General features: G+C 39.7%; 1 protein-coding gene across 1 annotated transcript in view; it reads right to left on the bottom strand.

Moving 5' to 3' along the window:
* Positions 1 to 19,794, bottom strand: part of LOC120540210 (voltage-dependent calcium channel subunit alpha-2/delta-4-like) — a 619,956-nt gene that overhangs the window by 57,697 nt on the left and 542,465 nt on the right. The window contains exon 27 of the mRNA XM_039770774.1: positions 16,806 to 16,867. Coding sequence (XP_039626708.1) covers positions 16,806 to 16,867 — 62 coding nt within the window. The remainder of the gene's footprint in view (positions 1 to 16,805; positions 16,868 to 19,794) is intronic.

The following is a 19,794-nucleotide window of genomic DNA, read 5'->3' as shown; positions in this document are numbered from 1 at the left end:
AATGGAGTAGAATCACTTCTGGGGTTTATGGGATTCAAACTGGCAACCTTCTGATTGCCAGCGCAGATTCCAAGCCTCACAGCCACCACTCTGCCCATTAAGTAAATTACATCCATCCATCCATCCATTTTCTAACCCACTGAATCCGAATACAGGGTCACGGGGGTCTGCTGGAGCCAATCCCAGCCAACACGGGGCACAAGGCAGGAACCAATCCTGGGCAGGGTGCCAACCCACCGCAGGACACACACAAACACATCCACACACTAGGGCCAAGTTAGAATCACCAATCCACCTAACCTGCATGTCTTTGGATTGTGGGAGGAAAACGGAGTGCCCGGAGGAAACCCACGCAGACACGGGGAGAACATGCAAACTCCACGCAGGGAGGACCCGGGAAGCGAACCCAGGTCTCCAAACTGCGAGGCAGCAGCGCTACCACTGCTCCACCGTGCCGCCAGTAAATTACATTTTAAACTTAATTAAAAAAAAAAACAGACTACACAATGGTTTGAAGACCAGACAAAATGCTTACATGGGAAAGATGTTTTATCACAGGAGCTTTGCGTCATTTTTTTTCATAACTCCATGCAACATAACCAGGCTTTCAAGCTTTAAAATATTTATAGAGAGAGTGGCATTTAATATATCCTGATCATTGCAAGTCAGCATGCCTGGTGTTTCCCCTATAATTTTCAGCACTATCAACATTCTTTCATCCGTCTTTCATGGTTTTATGGAAAGCACTCTGCAAAATTGCTTTACATTTGCCAAATGATTCTTTATGAGATAACAGTCCATAGGAGGAATAAAACTTATCTGGCTTGCTTAGTATTTAACACTGTGTAGTATTCTTGCTTATAAATGTATGCAGGGCAGCAGTTTTCAAAAATACACTAAACCCTGGTATAGGTTGTTATATTCAGCTGTTACTGTTTTCTAAAGTGGTAACGTTGTTGCATTTTGCATTATGGTTTAATTTAACTATTAGGTTAACAATCTTAGTAGGTCTCATCTCATTTGTCAAACTTCTTATGTTCTTATATCACATATTTGGTTATTGGTAATTTGTAAAATTCATCCATGCACAATCTTCTTAAACAGTTGCACGTGAAATGTGAATACAATCGAGAAAAGATTAAGAAATAAGCTATCTTTGGGTTAAAGTTAAGAGTGCTAAAGTGGCACATTTAGATTTTCATCTCCAAGAGCGTTGGCTGAATATACAGTATGTGGGTGTTGCACTGCAGCTTACTAAAGGAAGCAGGCATGTATGCTATTCTTACTACTACTACTACTACTAATAATAATAATTTAAAATTTTTCTCGTAGCTACAGTGCATTATATTTGTTATCGCAGTCAACAGAAGCTGTGCTAAGCCTAGGCTTGCTGTAATAAATGTGAATTGAACTCATGGATATTTGCAAGAATTAAGCTTTGTTAAAAATTGTGGAGAAAGAAAAGAAACCGCCTGAAGCATACCTCCCTCGATTAGCTGGGTATGAATGTGTATTCTGCAATGGGCGCCAAAATCGCACACAGCACTGACAGCTCAGCTCCTTCTTCATTGTTTCATTAAATTCAGGTAGCTCTTACATGAATGTCTCTAAAAGAACAAAATGCAAGCACCAAATCCAGCTTTGTATTGAAGCTGGTGACTTCTTGTGTTACTCTGCTCTGCTCCAAGTCTACTTTAGTGATCACACCCTATCTCTCTCTTTCTTTCCCTTTCTATGTCTTTCTCTCTAAAGCCCAAAACTGATTACCTGAACTTCTTTCATATCTTCTGACACTTTGAAACCACCACCATCAATACCACGATCTTGCAGAAACACCTCTGCTGGACAGGCCATTTCATCAGAGAGTCCAAAATCCAGTTCCCCAAATAAATCCTTTATTTTTTAGGGGAGATGATTTCAGAGAACCTGAACTGGCTACAAAATGCAATTCAAAGCCACTCTCAAGGCCTACCTCACAAAAGTCTAAATGAACATCACTAGCAGGAAGACCCTAGCCACAAAATATACCCCATGATACCACATGATTCATCAAACTGCTGTCAACAATGGAGTTAACTCTTTCAGGGCTGATGTCGACTTTTGTCAAAATTCAGAGGTAGAGGACAGTTATCAGCTGTAAACTGCAACAAAACTCACCCTTACGTGTTAGTTTGACTCTCATTGCTAGAAGGAAAGTTACATAGCTTTGCTGATTTAAACCTGATTTCCTATGCATGCAGGAGTAGCAAGAGCAAACAACCTCTAAAATGGCACTGACATCTGGCAAGAGACCAAAGCGAATGTGCAAAGCAAAATACTCCATGGACGTTTTACGTAATTTCGTTGAATAGGACTCGTCGGACTCCATGTTTGATGCATGTGATCTGGAGATGGATATCGAAAACGAAAGTGAGGTGCCGGCATCATCTAATCAGTTCCCTACAGCAGCATTCACTTTGGAGGACTACCACTTAACATGACAAGAGGTACAAACCATATTGTGTCACACTGTGCAAAGACAGTTAGCCCACCGAGCATTCCTGCTGACCATCTAGGTGCCTCCACACAGCCACTGCCTCCAGACATGCCAAACATGCGCCAGCAGCAGGCACAGCACCAGACATTTTTTGTTGACTTATGTGTGAAACCATCGCTTTGTGTGCTTTTCAGAAATCTGAGTTTTTTGGAAAAAATATTCAGCCCTCAAAAAGTTAAAGGAAGGAGAAGCCAGATGTGCTTTGAGACTCTTTAGCTATCTTGTCATTCAAATTACCTTTAAGGATATTCCAATCAAAAATTGATATTTTTTACATGTAACCTACACCATGTAGTTTGTAATAATAGCCAAAAAACATGTTCTTCTATTTTTATGCAGCATAGTGATATAACAAAATCTGATACAAACAAGTCTGCAGGGTCCAATGCTGGATAGCAGCAAACAATATCAAAACATCCATAAAAAAATCTCATGTTACACATGTTACATATTCTGCATATGCAGTCATCTAGTCATATGTTCTCAATGTCCCAAACGCATGTATTTTTAGCAAAATATTGTTACATAAGGCACTTTCAGAAAATGCTTTCATGAACAAAAAAAAAAAAAACCTGCTTAGCCCCTCATTAGCTAGTCATGAGTCCAGCTGAGTACCAGCTTATTATTGGCTCTCACCGTGTTCCATGTGATATCAACAGTGAAAGGTCCACTCAGACATGCTTATAACTAAAGATTAAACGTCAAAGAAAATCATCAGAAAGAGAATATGCCTCGTATTTGCATAAATCCATGATGCTCTAACGAGCAGAATGTCAGTTCACCTATACGGTTTCATAGCCTGCCGTTAAATAACCCTGAGGTACTCTAGTTGTGAATGTAAATATAGATGTAACAACGGGAGGCGGGTCTTCAGGTCAAAATCTCGTTCACGCCTGAGCACGTTCATTTTCGTTCATGAGGGTGTTTTTCTGAAGTGACTTGTGTAACAAAAGTAAAGTAGTTTAGTAAAAATAAAAAAATAAAAATAAAAGTCTGGGATGTTATGAGCATATGACTTGGGTGTCTTCATATGTGGATTATTAGTGTTGTGCATGAACTAGTTCAAAAGAGCACGTTCATTGAGCAAGCTCACTTTTCTAGGAACGGTGAGCTTAACGTAACTATTTGCAAGTGAAGAACTTGAACGTGAGCTCGTTCAGTTTTAGGTGACATTCTGGATCTGCTTTAGGTCCAGATTAAATGTTTTGCCTTACCGTGTAATGTAGAGGTGGAGCCGAATCTGAATACAGTATTCGGATAAGCACAAATAGTGGATTTTTACAAATATTAATTTTGTACAAATTTTTTGTCATTTATTTGTATTCAGATAAAATAACATAAAATCAAGTAGGCAGTGTCTGTTTCTGCCTGCTTGTGCTTAAGCTGCACCCCACTGACACAAGAACACTTTCACTTTTAAGAAAATGTTGTACTATGCAAGGCCACTTTATAGTTTTCCCTATTGGACATGCAATATGTGACGTGAATTTTGACTGGCAGCGTAATGGATTAGTTCATCTACACGCTGGTTACTCAGTCACCATTTGTGTCACATGGTTGGAAATAGAGCAGTAATTTATATGTATACTTACGTCTATTTAATTTCTTTTTTGACCAGGAGGATGCTAGCATATATAGTTATATGTGGTTGTTGCCGAGTATAACTCAATAAAGTGTATCTCTCTATTATAATAAAAAAATCCTGGGATGAAACAAGACTTTTTCAGAGAGATACTGTCATGTCCTGCAAGACAAGACTTTGTGCCATGAGATTTAACCACGCCCGGGGCCGGAATTAAAAGACAAAGAGTATATGACAAAGTAGAACATCATAAAGAATTCAAAAACGCTGGTGCGATACACATGCAGAGCAGGTTAGAGATAATGAAAGTATTAAAATTTGAAAGTCTCAGAAAACTGATAGTAAAGATCACATTAGTGCAAACAAACGAAAGTTATTACTCGGTGAAAGAACAGAACAGTGAAAAGAGATCAAATATATTGTTCGGATTTCAACTTTAAGTCGGAGACTTGTAGATTGTCTAATTAGTGTTGCCATCAGGGAAAAGTAACATTTCTTCCAAATTAAGAGGTGCATCCGTGAGAATTAAATGATTTGAGTGGAAGAGACACAAAGTGGCAGCCGTGTAGCACAGGCTGGGTGGGTTGGTGAGTGAAGTGAGCAAGAGGCGAAGCCCCCTAGTTTAAATTAAAAAATTCTTCATAATTATTGTATTTTATTCAAGAACACTGTAATAGCCTAATATAAGGCATGCAAAACTGAAAAAAAGTAAACTCATAGGATATTGATTCTGACTGCTTAAAAAATACAAAATAAACTGAACATGAATTAGTTCAAAACTGAAATGGTGAACTATGTGAATGTGTACTCATTTGAATTTGTGTGAAGTGTGAACTTGCACAACACTGCAGATTATGTGACACAAATAACATGAGATTTTTTTCATGGATGTTTTGATATTGTTTGCTGTTATCCAATGCTGGTTACCATAGACTTGTATTCTTCCACTTAAAAAAAAATATATTTTTAAGTGGAGTATTTCATTAAGGATCATGCATTTCATTTTGGGTGACTTCAAATGATGAGTAAAACCAAAATCGATGAAATCGCGATCATATGCTAATTTGTTAATTTTAATTTGTTAGCATTTGTTAATGCTAACTTGAGGTTGTATGTACAGCAATGCCACAGCTAGCAGAGCTAAGAAAACATGATCATGTTGAAATCTGTTAAGTATGCAGTGCCGGTGCTAGGTTACTCTGCACCCTAGGCCAAGCTTATTAGTGTGCCAACTGACTGTGTGGCTGGGCACCCCCCTTATGATTTGTGGCCTAGGTGAATGCCTAATTCACCTAAATGGTGGCACCAGCACTGGGGGTATCTCATCACATTTGGAGTATAGATGTATGATTCCCAAGGAAAGTGTAATCTCCCTTATATGATTATCTGTACTCTGAGTGAAGAGATGTAGGTTTAATCGTAAAATGTTGCTGTACCAACCAGCCATGTCTTTAACTGAGAAAATATTTAGGAAAAATTTAGCAAGAAAAGCCTCGACTTTAGCTGTGTGCAGAGACCGAGTACACTGCATGCCAGTCAAAAGACTTGATTTAATGTTCTAGTGACTCCTTGAAATGTTTGGGTCAATACATACAAAGCTAATTCAGTTTTTACACCTAAGGAATTGATATTTGAAATTTTTTCATGATCTAAGAGTTCCCAAGAAAATTATTTATGCTTACTGTTAATACAGCATTTTGTAATCTTATTGCCTTATTCTGAAAATGGTGCTGATGTTTCCTATCTGGACAATTATTCCCAGAGTTCTCCAGGGTGGTGCTATGGGTGATGTCATTGATGAGACCATATAAATATTAGTGCATTCTTTACATTGTATCCAAGATCGGATAAACCATGTTAAAATACATGAGATTGTTTCTTTAATGCTTTGCTGGCTTAAGACTTATTTCCCCGAACTCTTAACTATGATACTTGCTTCACCCTTGTTCTGATGAATGATCTGTTTATTTCCTGGTTTTCGATGCTTGGGTATCTCTGGTTTACAACTTTCTCCCATACTTTACCAAAAAATCTCCTAACTGTCTTTTAGACAGAACAATACTGAATTGAACAAAGCTTTTTATTACAGTAGGTTTTAAATACAGTGGAACCTTGGGTCACGAACGTCTCAGATCACATACAAATCGGGTTACGACCAATGTTTGCAATGTTGCAACCCAAACATATTGTACATTTGTAAGGAGTGGCCTTTAAATGCCAGCTGGCATTCACGTTTGGTGTAAGACCCTGAATCACTTGTACAATTGGGGATAAGCCTTTATGATTTTAGGGCCACCAGGCAAGAGCTCCCTCTAAAGGCCCCTGTTGTCAGACTTGCTAATCACAAGATAACTTTACTCTCTGGAAGCCTCTGAAACTTTTCCATCCATTTCTCTTTAAGATGCTAAGCATTCAGAAATGCTCCTGAGGACTCCTGAGTATGTCCTTGCCACTTGAATGACTGCAGTATTTCTATCTGGGAAATTCTAATTGCCAAGCACGTAAATATATAGGCATATCTCGGTCCTTCCTGAATTTTCTGGATATGACGCACACTGTGAAAGTGGACTATACTAGTTGCTTTCAGGCCAGGTAGAACATGTGCTGCATACATTGCTTGACTTGATAGGGATCCAGGTGGGACACTGTACCAGTCAGACCAGTTCCAGGGTTCTCCATTCTCTGTCCCACAATTTCTTTTTTGTGCTATAAGATTTTGTTCTCTATTAATCCAGAAACCCTCCTTGTCATGCCTGTTTAACAAATTAAAACATTGCAGTTCATGTCATGGTTCAAAGGCTAAAATATCAGTATACTATGGGATAGTGAAAGGGGATTCAAGTTGTCTTCAGATAATGCATTGTAAAGCGAAATATGCAGTACTGTTCACTTTGTTGCTAATGGGCTAAAGTTTCCAGCTGTGCTCTGAGAAATAATCTGTCATCAAGCCATGACAGCAATGAGGACTCTGATTGCAATCACTAAACAGTAATGACTTCTATATAAATGTGTGAGGAGAAACAAGGATGAACAATTCTATGATGTGATTAAAATAATGCAATTGACCAGACTATTACATGCTAAGGATATAACATAAGCTCCTCTAATGAGGTAGATGGTCTGAATGCTCTGCTAAAATGACACTATGATACTCAATTAGACCTTATTCTGATTCCCTAACAGAAAATTGCATTTTTGTAAAGAAGGGAACGAGATTAAAGTCAACACCTACTTACATTTGCCAGTTCCCTTTCAAGAGATAAGAAAAAAGAATCTTTTTATCATGTAACACTAGTTCAATTTGGAAGCGACAAAAAAAAAAAAAGCTCACTGCAAGATCAGACAGCCCATATCCAATTTAAACACATACAATTCTACAACGCAGCTGTTGTGAAGCAGCAGCACAATATGGTGAAAAACAGTAAGGCCTCAAAGTTATACAGGCCAGACAAGGACTTAACCCATTCTGACAGTAAAATATGCCTCACCCCTGGCAGCTGATCCCCCAAACACAAGAGGCAGTCATTGGCCTGGGGCTTTTCAAAAGCTCAAAAAATACTCACAATTTTCAACACTGCACAACAAGGTCCTTCAATGTAGAGGATAAACCAATTAAACTTCTAGCTTGATAAGACTAGGCCCACAAATAATCTTTATAAATAAAGGATTTATTAGTATAAACAAAAAGAACAGAAAAAATGGCAAAAACAGAAAAAAGTCCAATAATCTTGAAAACGGTATGCATAAAAAGGCAACCCAAGAACAAAGTTGAAGAACCACAAAATCAGATCTGTACTCACTCAGCGATGTCTGTGCAATTCTCAGTGATGAACTGCTGAGACCATCTCTTCCACCAGAATATAAAAGCAGATGATAGATAGTCCCATCTGCAATAACATCAAGGTGGACCCGCCCCTAGGGGTTCCAACCACAGAACGCAAGAAACTTAAGAAAATACACAATACATGAATACCAAATAATAAATAAACATAATGAACAAAAACATATAAAAATAATTCAAAACCAACAAAAATAACAATAAAAAGGACAATTAGCATAAGCGAGGGAACAACTCCTGACTGTAATATAACAGCAACCAAATCCAAGAGAGTGGGAAAAGGATCTGGACAGTGAAAGACAATGTGCACTCGACGTTGTTCCGCGTATGCCAGGGAAGAAGTCTCCAAGAATCCTGGAGGAATCAAGATACACCATTACAGTACTTCAAACATCGGAGGTGACAAGAGTTAAATGACAAGTGCCACTTTGATTCTGGGCCCGAGTTATTTGTAACTTTGTGGTGTGGATGCTAGAGGTCGCTGTTGCCCTTTTAAACCCAACATACTGACACTCAGGACACCAGGTAAAAGCACTAAGAAGATGTTTTAATACTTTTTATTCTTTGAATAGTGCCCTCAAGCACCACAACCACAATAACACAAGTAAATACAATAATAATCTCTCTTTATCTATTTCTCCTCCACACCACCCAGCAAGTTTTGTCCACCTCCACTTGACTCCGACTCACTTGCTGTGTTCACAGCAGTCCTTTAAATAGTCCTTGACCCAGAAGTACTTCTGTCCTTTGGTCTACGTCACTTTCCAGCATTTCTGGGTCAGATGGAGAACTTGCATTTTCTTCAGCCCTGAAGTACTTTGGGGCTTCCGTCCTGTGACTTGGGAGTACTTCCAGACTAAGCAGAAAGTAAAAATCCCCAGGTCCTCCTGCAGTGTGTCCTGGTGGCACCCACGGTACCTAGCAGGGCTGTGAAGCCGAACTCCTGATCCCATGGTGCCCTGTGGGAATAGGGCACCGCTATGCTGTAGGGAAATCGCCATCTAGTGTCTTGTTAAGGTCAGTGAACATACTAACTTATGTATTTCTGGCCATTGCTATTCCAGTAATTAAAAGTAATAATCTGTGTGATGGATAAGTCTTTAGCTGTTATAAGTTTCTCCTCCTACATTCAGTAGGAAAATGGCACCAACCTTTCATTAAGTCAGACTCACACAGCAGACTCAAACCGTGTGTGACACACACATACAATTCCTCACAGAGGGGCTACGGAGAGTTAAGTGAGTTTACACAACTATGAGGAAAATTAACACTGCTATCATGGCATGTGCCAAAGAACCTGAAACTAGATAAGGACTGAGCTCTTATGGAAGCAGCAAACTATGTTTTATTGGGTAATTCTTTAGATAAGAAATCATGGAGAGAATATTACTCATAAGTGTCCACCTTCGTCTGCAGCAGAGAGGATTAAACTGAGCTGACCTGGATTAATATTTTGTGTTTTTTATTGCCTTGTGTTTGTACTTTGCATCCTTACATATGTCCCTCTTCTAGTCTCCTCATGTTATGAATAAACTGCAGTATGTTTCTTATTGTAGCAAATGTAACTTGGCCACTGGTTCAAAAATAATCATTCCGTTTAATCTGCAAACAGAAAAAGTGAAGGTTGATTTTTGTAGATATTAGTCAATTTATACTCCTTCCTCATAAACAGAAGCATACAGTTTCTCTTTAAAGCTCTGGCACAGCCCACTGGAAGCACTTTCAGGTGAAGCAGAAGTCTGCAAAAGTGGGGGCCATGAATCCTCATAGCACCCCCTGGCTGCACCCAGGGAACCCAATTGGGCTATTCCACTGCACTCCAGCTCCCAGCATGACATGCGGGTGTCCATATGGGTGCTGAAACCCAGGGATGCTGCCATCTAACATATCGGAGGAGCAGATAGTCCCTCTGTTTCTCCATCATAGTGGCCTTAAGGTCTGGTAAGGATCTTCAGTCCATCCCAGTCACTTTTGCAAGGACATCTCCTGCCTGAACCCTAGCCGAGGCAGGACGGTTCTCACCTTTCCTCCAATGTGCTGGCCTCCAATCTAAATAAGAAACCTCAGTCCAGCCTGGCCCAGCCAGGAATGCCCGCCCATGCACACCATGCATCACAATATATATTGTATATTTTAGATGTGCAGAGAAACTGGAGTTGCTACTGACAAATCCACGGAGGCACTGATTTTATCTGAATTCCACACAAGTGTGCTGACCTCTGCACCACTGTGTAACGAGGAGTTTTTATATATCATTTATATATCCATCCCATCCATTATCAAACCCGCTATATCCTAACTACAGGGTCACGGGGGGTCTGCTGGAGCCAATCCCAGCCAACACAGGGCACAAGGCAGGAAACAAACCCCAGGCAGGACGCCAGCCCACCGCAGTCATTTATACATATACCACAATAATATTACATGTAGCATTCATGCCTGTATTTGAGGGGTCATGCTGCTCCATCACATGTCCAGGACCTCAGCACCATATGTGTGGTGTTCACACAATCTTCCCTTACTTGCCTGAGCTTTCCCTGGGTGCTCCCATTTTCTTCCATCTCCTAAGGATGTCTGAATGAGGCTAACTGGCCACCTTAAAGTAGCCTGATGCGAGTGAGTGCTGCTGTCTGTCACAAGTGACCTTATTTTCCAAGGTTTGTTCCTACTTTGCGTACTTTGCTGCTTGGAATGGGAGATGCTGCCTGTGAGCCCTGACACAATTTGAGAAAAAATGAACTTGAGGCCGGTTTTCACATCACTTATTCCTGGCATCATGATGGAATAAAGCTGTAACACAGAGTGTATTTATAAACCCCACCTCAGGTTAAACAGCTGGCCGTACGTACCTGAAATGTCTCGGCGTGGTACTATTTTTATAAATGAAGGTAAAAAGTGAGATGAAAGCTGTAAGAACATTTTTTTGTAAGAATTCAAAACAATACCACAGCTAGTCTGGAGCTGTCCCCGGATATCTAAGATGAAGCAAAATGAAATCTTAGAAATACACAAGATGGATGAGCTGCCATGAAGATGTAACAAGGGTGTTTTGTTTCTTATGGATATTACAGGATACATGATTTCACAAAGGACAGAAAGGAAATAAGTGCTGTCTGCCAAATGAATGTTTTTATTTGCTGTATGCACGTATGTGGCAGACCTGTCATAACAATCATCTGTGTCCTTCTTAGTTCATGGCATTATTGCAGCACCGTACCTCTTTATACATCCATTTTAATTTCTGAGTAAAGTAAATAAAAGGTCCGCCGCTTCTTTTAATAAACACGGGTTGCATGCATCTGAGCATAAATCAAAGTCTGTTCATTGAAACTTCATGTCTTGCATGAATGAATAATGTATCTGCTTATCGTGGCATATCTTTGCTCTTGAGAATCACTGGGTCATGCATGCTTTCAGTGCCTCATGAAAGCCCCACAGCGATGTAAGGCTTAGACGCAAAGCCTGAAACTTTGATTAAAATGGCATGCAGATTATATAAGTGAGGAAAGGTCCTGACTGAAATCTTACACTTATATAAATATACACTTAGATCACTTTTTCCAGCGTGTCCTACAGTAGGTGGATCTGGGAGGATGAAAATATAGCAGCCTTAAATCCTGAGTTCAGTTCATATAATACTGTACTTCCTATTTTCACTGCATAAATCTCATTCTATTTGTATTTCTTAATAGCATGTTTTATTATTGAAAATGTTGAGATGGATAGACTGGCATCCTGACCAGGAGGGAGGAAGATTCCCTTCCCAGATGGACAGGCGTTCCAGCTGGGTTTATCTGCATTACCTTTCGTGGCTGGAAAGAAATGGAGGGACAGGGAAGGACTGTCTCTGGGGGCTATTTAATCCCTCACTATGCTAGGTGTCAGCTTTCCTCAGGTGGATTTCCCATTCATACTTCCACAGGGCACCTTGGGAAATGTAGTCTTGGTGAGCAGCCCAGTTGGGGTGTGCAGATCCAACCAGAGGGGGCTGTAAGAAAGGTTAACGTGTAGAAAGAGGTTCTCCCTGACCTGAAAGTGCTACCAGGATGTAGTCATTTGACAACGGACGTACTTCTGGGTCTGGCAAAAAAGAAGCCACCAGGCCTCATCCAGGTGAACTGATTCAGGAGAAGTGGACAAAGCTTGTCTTGAGGAGAGAGATGGAGGATTTATTTTGGAAAGAAGTCTGAGTTTTGGAGGATTGTGACCTGTATAAAGTATTTTCACCAAATAAACATCACTTTATTGAAGCTCTTGACTGTGTGTCTGCACTTCTGTCTGACGTCTGGGGCTCTGGGTTGCCCCCTAGTGTTCACACTGTTTTCAAAGATTTAGTGTTATGACTTATCCTACAGGCGGCACGGTGGTGCAGTGGTAGTTACTGCTGCCTCACAGTAAGGAGACCTGGGTTCGCTTCCCGGGTCCTCCCTGTGTGGAGTTTCCTCCAGGTGCTCCAGTTTCCTCCCATAGTCCAAAGACATGCAAGTTAGGTGCATTGGCAGTCCTAAAACTTGTGTTTGCTATGTGCATGTGTCCTACGGTGGTTTGGTGCCATGCCTGGGGTTTCTTTCCTGCCTTGTTGGCTGGGATTGGCTCCAGCAGATGCCTGTGACCCTGTGTTAGGATAGCGTGGGTTGGATAATGACTGACTGACTTATCCTACATAAAGTAATGATTTTTAACTGTAAAATATCTTAAGCCAATGTGCACAAAAATGTAAAATCATTAGATCTGCTGGAGCAAATCTGCTACCTTCTAGCATTTTGTTATGGTAATGACCATGTCAAGTTTAATTATGTGATGAGTGATTCCTTTTTGAGTTATCACATCCGTACTCTCTGGGTTGGCTGCAGTTGCCATCACGCCTTTCCGCCTAGGACCACTAATAGTCATGAACCAAGATGAGCCGAGCAATAAGGACACATAACAGGCAAGAGTATGGTGCAAAGTGTAACAGTGCTTGTATTAACCACAGTCAAGGATTCAAAGCCCCAAAGTGCAACAGTGCAGTGATCCTCAAATAATAAGTCAATAAATAAGTTGATAATGTCCAGTGATATTGAGATTAAGTTAAAATCAGCAATAAATACATTGCCTGAAACCAACCATAAAACTAGACATTGGGTTCCTTTCCTTTCTGTTCACTTTTGACATCCCAGTGCATCTTTCTCTTCTCATCCTACCAGCTCAAGCAACCAGCCAAGGTCCCTTTCCCAGTCACATCAGGCAGCACCCAGTGGGGCGCTTGGAGCTGGACCTCCTTAGTCCTGTTACTTCCTTTGGCACCTGTAGGACCTCATAGAGCACTTGATTGCTCCTCCATAGTAATCAGGGAGAGTGAGCTACTCATGGAGTGCTGTTCCTCTTGTTCTCTAGCTGGGCCACTGACCGCTCTGACTCCTCTCCATGGCACTGGCTCACCCACCCAGTTCTGGCTTTGGTTTCATTTTCAGCTTATGTCTGTTTTGTTCTTCCCCTGGTTGGATTCCTTTTCTATCCTATAGGTGCAGTGATCACGAAAAAGGCAACTGTCTGCCACGCCCATCCACATATGAATACCTGACCAGCTGATTTCCCATCAGCACTCTGGAGCCACTCTGTCATGCTATTGCTCTCGCACCTACACTTTATTTATTTTAAAAACCGCACAATGCCCTGGACCCTTATGCATTTCATCACACTCTCATATATCGACACACACACACACACACACACACACAGAGACCTCACGCAGACATCACCTTAAAAGTGGTCAAATCATGTTCGGGAAAGCATAAGATGTGTAAATCAGCTGAAAACTCAAAATTGAAATTTTTGACCCTCTCAAAGTACATATATATGTAAATATGGTATTTGCGGTTAAATCTTTTGAACAGGCTCTCCTGGAAAGGTTTTTGCTCAGAATCAATCGAGTTCTGTGGCAAATGTCATTTGGATTGAGTGATTACTTTTTGACTTATTGTGTCCACAGACACACACGCACACACACACGCATTTACTCATAATGTCTGTTAGGCCATATCTATAGAGAAGATGTGATAAAAAGATGGAAATTATTAGAATCAAGCTCAATGAACAGAGGAAGAAAGCAAAAAAAAAAAGAGATAACTTTTTCAATGTCAGTAGCCCTGGCTTAACCATTTAGCAAAATAAGCACAAGGGAAGGGGGCACTACAGAGATTTTCCCCCTTGCCATCATGCTCTTAACTCTTTCACCATTACACTCAACTTTAGTAGAATTTTCTATAATTGTCTTAATCAGATGTCCTCAACTTTAATCTTCTTTGATAAAAAATATGTTTTATTTGACTAAAGTTTGTAGTGGTGCTACTGGGGAATGAAACTTCAACTCCCATCAGTCCCTGCGGTGTCTCTGATTGGAGGTCTGCTGGGGGTGCAGGGGCTGCTGGGCACAAGGAGGCCGGTGTGACATTTATATTTAAAACGGGGACAGTTCTGCAGAGAAAAAGTCTTTTGTGTTTCGTGTCTGGAGTTGCCTGTCTGTTTGCCTTCCCGTTTGCTCCCTGTGGATGCTTGTTTTGTCCTGGATTGTCTCCTGTTTTGGGTGTATGGATTGTCTGAGGATTTTGTTGTCATCGTGCGAAGAAAGGAGCACTCCTGATCCCATTCACATGTCATCATCTTATCAATAAATACCGGCCGGACTGACCTTTACATTCATATACAGCGTGATAATCTCTGGACTATCTACCTCCATCATTTCATTTCATCAGTTGCCGACTTTATAGAGTGTGGTTTTTGTTAGTGGTTTGTTTTTGTTGAATTCGTGTTTGTTGTATATTGCCGTAAGGGGAACTGGGGTGTAATCATTGTAGTTTCATATATTTCATTTATTATTGTTTAATACATTCTTTAATTTCTGTTTTATTACCGGTTTATTTTTTGTCTCTGTGAGGGAGTGTGTGCGTGTCGGGCCAAGGCTGGATGCATTCCTGGGATCTCCACCTAAAAAATAAATAAATCATTGTCCTATCAACGGTGTGAATTTTTTAGTCTGCTGCAAGTTTAAACGTTTGGTTTGAAAGTGTCAGATACCACTTTTGTCTCCATCAAATGTAAACAGAGCTGTCAGTATCTGGCTAACATTTAACTCATCAGCTGATTTAAGCTTTTTATTTTATTATTTTTTTAACGAAATGTTCACTCAAATTATGTAAGTTTTAGTCACTTATTTCATCTTTAGCCACAGTACCTGTTCAAAACAGGTAATCGAGTAATTTAAAAATATTTACGATCTCTTGCACTACGTGCACTTTCAGGGCCTTTCCTCTGTAATTCACATGTTTACTAACTACACCAAAATCAATATCAATAGTATAAATCAGAGAAAGTAACGGTGCAAGAGAAAACCCCTGAGGGACACCACTGAACTCACTCCACATGTGCATTCTCCTCTTATCTGTTCTCTGTGTTCCCTTCTGGTTAACCAGAAAGATGAAGCAGATTATGTTGTATGCTTGAGTTTTGTCAACTACTTCAGTCGCATGTTCAGTTGCATGGTTTGGTAAGATCTTCCTCTCATAAACTGGGTGTTATTTAGGATGTTATTTTCATATAGGTAAATTCTTATTAAAGTTTCTCTAACTTTGAATGGCACAAAAGTAAGACTTATTGGTCTGTAACTACCAGGATCCATTCTGTTCCCCTTTTGGACATTGCAGCTACATTTGCAACTTTCCAGTTGTCAGGTATTTCTCCCTTCTCAAATGAGTACTCAAATATGGCTAATAAAAGTGTATAAATTATATCTTTATTTTTTTCAGTACAACCTGTAAAATCCAATCAGGTCCAGGGATTTCATTTGTCTTATTTATTAGTATTCAGCACACTGAGGGCATGAAGCACGTCTGACTCTTCTATTTTAAAATCTGTGAACTCAGAGGTTGCTTGTACACGGAGCATTCCATTTGTTTCCTCCTTTACAAATGCTTAGGTAATGCATTTGTTCAGTTCGTTTGCTTTTTCCTTCTCTTTTTCAAAGATTTCTCCTCTTGTGTCCCATTGGGTTCTTAACCAGAACCGATTGAGTCTCAGTTGTAAAACTAAGCTAACTCAAGGAGCTAAATCTCGATTTTATGTGTGCTTCACAGAATAAATACCAGGTCTTCCAGTTTCCATTTATTTAAAAAGTCATGCGGTTGAAGCAGAAGTGCTTCTGGCTTTTCAAAACATAGCTAGATGAGATACTGGGGCAACTTAGAATACCTAGCCAAGCCAGAACCTCTTTCATTTAACCCTTAACTACTCACGCTGGTGCATTTTGCACACCAATCTCAGTTATTTATATCCAGTGTCCTTTTATTTGAACCTACTGGCAGCATCTGTCATCTATCCTTCTCTTGATTCACTTCAAGTACAGTGTCGCAGTGGTTTCCCTCCAGTGTGCCCCCAGCCGGTTTTATGATTGGATTCACAGTCACAAGTTCCATATGGTGCATTTGGTACTTTTGTATGTATTACAATGATGAGATGTTTTTTTTGCAATGACTTTTGTCTGAAAAGAACATTCAACAACTGAAATTAAATATGACACGTGCAAATCCTGCAGTGGATGAAAGTGTGACAGGTGATGAATGAGCACTGGAAAAGTGGTTCAGGTTTATTTTCAGATAGTCCTAGACTTTGTTATACCTTTCAGTAATATGGTATTAAATTACATTAAAAACAAGTACAATTTAAAATTATTGCAATATTTTATAATATAAATAGCCACTTTAACACTAGTGCATAAAGTATACCTCGCAAGTACTTCTGAGATGAGAAATGGTGTGTGTAGTTAAGGGTTACACAGTTTCACAGTCGTGTTTTTCAAGAGGAAATAACCTCACCTGTTTAGTGGCCGTCCAAAACAAGCCTTCCATAAGTTCGAGCTTCAGTTGGAGCCCAATGGCTGAAAAAGAAGAGCAAATCGACGACCCTGTAAATAATTCTTATTTACTCAAACCATTAGCATTTAGACACACAGAAAATGGAAACACTGCCAAGAAAAGCTTTCCTAAGAACAATAATGTACTCATCTGGCCACAATACTCTGTACAGCACAAACTGTAAAAGGAACAGTAGATATTAAAAAGACAGAAGCTTATTAATTCCCATGGTATATAAGCTACTCCATGAGGTTTCTTTGCCCTTCCAACAAAAAAATGACACATTGTGTATTGCAGTCCTCCTCTTCTAATACTTTAATCTTGTAAAAATAACACATTTGAATCTCATTTCTTCTGTTACCAAAAAAATAATTGCTTCCCTTCTTCCATTTGTCATACTCATCTGCCATGAAGCTCTATATGGCAGCACACTGCATGTGGACATTCTCAATAAATGGGTTTAAAATGTTCATTCAGCTAGCAATAACAATTATTACTGAGTTCATTTTGAGAGATCCACATACAGCAATACATAAAAGTCTACAATGTGCCTTGTACCGCTGAGTGTAAACAGTACTAATAAAGTATTGAAATATGTGCTGTTAGGAAACCAGCGGACTAAAACATGAGCAATATCAGACTCCACAGATGATAGCAGGTTAAGAAAAGGAGACAGAAACAAGAAGAACACTGTGCAAAGAAATTACACTGAGGTTTAAAATAAAAATAACATAATTGTTATTGTTTTAGAAAGCATTTTAAGATGGAGAAGCTTCTTTCTGTGGCACCCCTGCAAGAGAACCACCTCTTTCAACCCTCACAAACATATGCAGTTTTTAATATCTGGAAAAAATTTGGGATTAACCTACTTAGAGATCTTTATATAGACAACGTCTTTGCATCCTATGAACAATTACAGTCCAAATTTAACATTCCAGCTTCACATTTCTTTCACTATCTTCAAATCAGGAACTTTGTTAAACAGAACCTTGCAGATTTTCCTCATCCATGCTGGAAAAAATATTGCTCAATCTTAAAGATTAAGACTCCATCTCTACAATATATAAAATCATTTTACAATCCCTCCCTTTCAAAGATCCACGAGGACACTGGGAAAAAGATCTCTCAATTAATATATCAGAAAAGGAGTGGAAAGTAGCAATGCAGAGAATTCACTCGAGCTCCATATGCGCAAAGCATACAATTATACAACTCAAAATTATATATCGAGCACATCTGTCTCGACTAAAACTCTCCAAAATGTTTCCAGGGCATGATCCAACCTGCGAACGTTGCAATCAAGTTCCAGCCTCACTGGGTCACATGTTCTGGGCCTGCACCAAATTAACATTATTCTGGACAAAAACTTTTAATTACCTCTCAGACAGCCTTGGACTCGCAATCCCTCCTAACCCATTAACAGCTGTGTTTGGGGTTCTTCCAGAGGGGCTTAAAGTGGAGAAGGACAAACAAATTGTGATTGCATTCACTACACTCTTGGCACGCAGACTTATTCTGCTAAACTAGAAAAATCCAAACTCTCCTCTTTTAAGTCAGTGGGAAACCGATGTGTTATATTATTTGAAATTGGAAAAAATCAAATACTCAGTTAGAGGATCCGTACAGACTTTTTCAAAACATGGCAGGATCTAATCAGTAATATTTTAAAATAAGTTCATGAAGCACAGAGAATTTATTAATTTAGGTATTTTTACAAGGCATAAATTTTACGCCGTTTGGCTTGCTCTCTCTCTCAGGGGTGGGGATCGATCTGTTCTTAACTCAATTCTTCTTTTTGTAAAAACTTGATTGCTTTGCATGGATTCCAATAAAATTAATAAAATAAATATTTAAAAAAAATAAAAATAACATAATTGGTGTTAACACAAGATGCAGGCCTTCAGTACCAAATCTTTCAAATACAACATGACATATTTAAAATGGTCAGACTTTTAGAGGGACTGATGCCAAGGGTACTGTCATGTCACAGCCAGGGTCTCTTCTTCTGGCTGGGCTTCAAATTCATGCTTGTTGTCTCTTTTGTTCTGATGCCCTGTCCAGTGTGTGTTCCTGCCTTGAATCCTGTGCTAGCTGGGACAGGCTCCAGCCCAAAGTCCTCCGCCGCAACCCTGGTTTGGATTAAGCAGGATAGGCACAATGACATGACATGTCTCTTTTATTCATTTTTGATTTTTTTTATGTTGATTATGTGAAGATTTCTTCCTATTTATTTTTGTCTGTGTATATATGCTGCCTTTGTTATGTTCCATGTGTTTTGTGGGTGGTCCTCCAACAGGTGCCAATTACCGCCAGGAACTGCCCTCTGCCCTATAAATCCAGCAGGACTTCCACAGTCTTTGTGAACGTGCTCAGGAGCGGTGAGTTAATTGTGTTTTGCTGTGCTTGTGCCTTTGTATGTAATTTGGAAATTTTGACCCTCTGGCTGTTTTATTGGCCACTCTATTTGGATTCTGTGTTGGGATTTTGTTTGACTTTGATTGCCTTTGTTTCAGACAGTTTTGTTTTGGCTTTGTGCTCCTCTGAGCTTCATTGTGTTTGGAATACTTTTTATGAAGAATAAATCCTTGCCCTTATTACCAGCCAGGGTTTTGAGATGATATGCCCCTCTAGTGAAAGTGTTTGGGACTACGTTCTTTGGTAGTGCTTGGGACTTCCAGTCCACAACAGGTACACCTTGGAAGGATTTAAATGCAGCACAATTAATACCCTTTTTTGGACCCCAGAAATGAGGGCAAAGTCAAACAGGGACCACGTCCCTTCTGGTCACTCAGGATAAAATCAGCACATAACAGCAACTCGAAATTTATTACTGGACCAACAATGCTATGATCATATTCTGTTTTTAATTTCTGTTAGGCTTTCTTCAGCATACTTTTGCACTAGCTGTGTATATTTCTGTCATTGTTTTGCTTTCTTTTAAATTTTGATT

Source organism: Polypterus senegalus, chromosome 12 (genome assembly GCF_016835505.1).
Source record: "Polypterus senegalus isolate Bchr_013 chromosome 12, ASM1683550v1, whole genome shotgun sequence".
Classification (NCBI taxonomy): domain Eukaryota; kingdom Metazoa; phylum Chordata; class Cladistia; order Polypteriformes; family Polypteridae; genus Polypterus; species Polypterus senegalus.
Note: the sequence above shows the minus strand (reverse complement) of the source record. Positions and strands in the feature narration are given on the sequence as shown.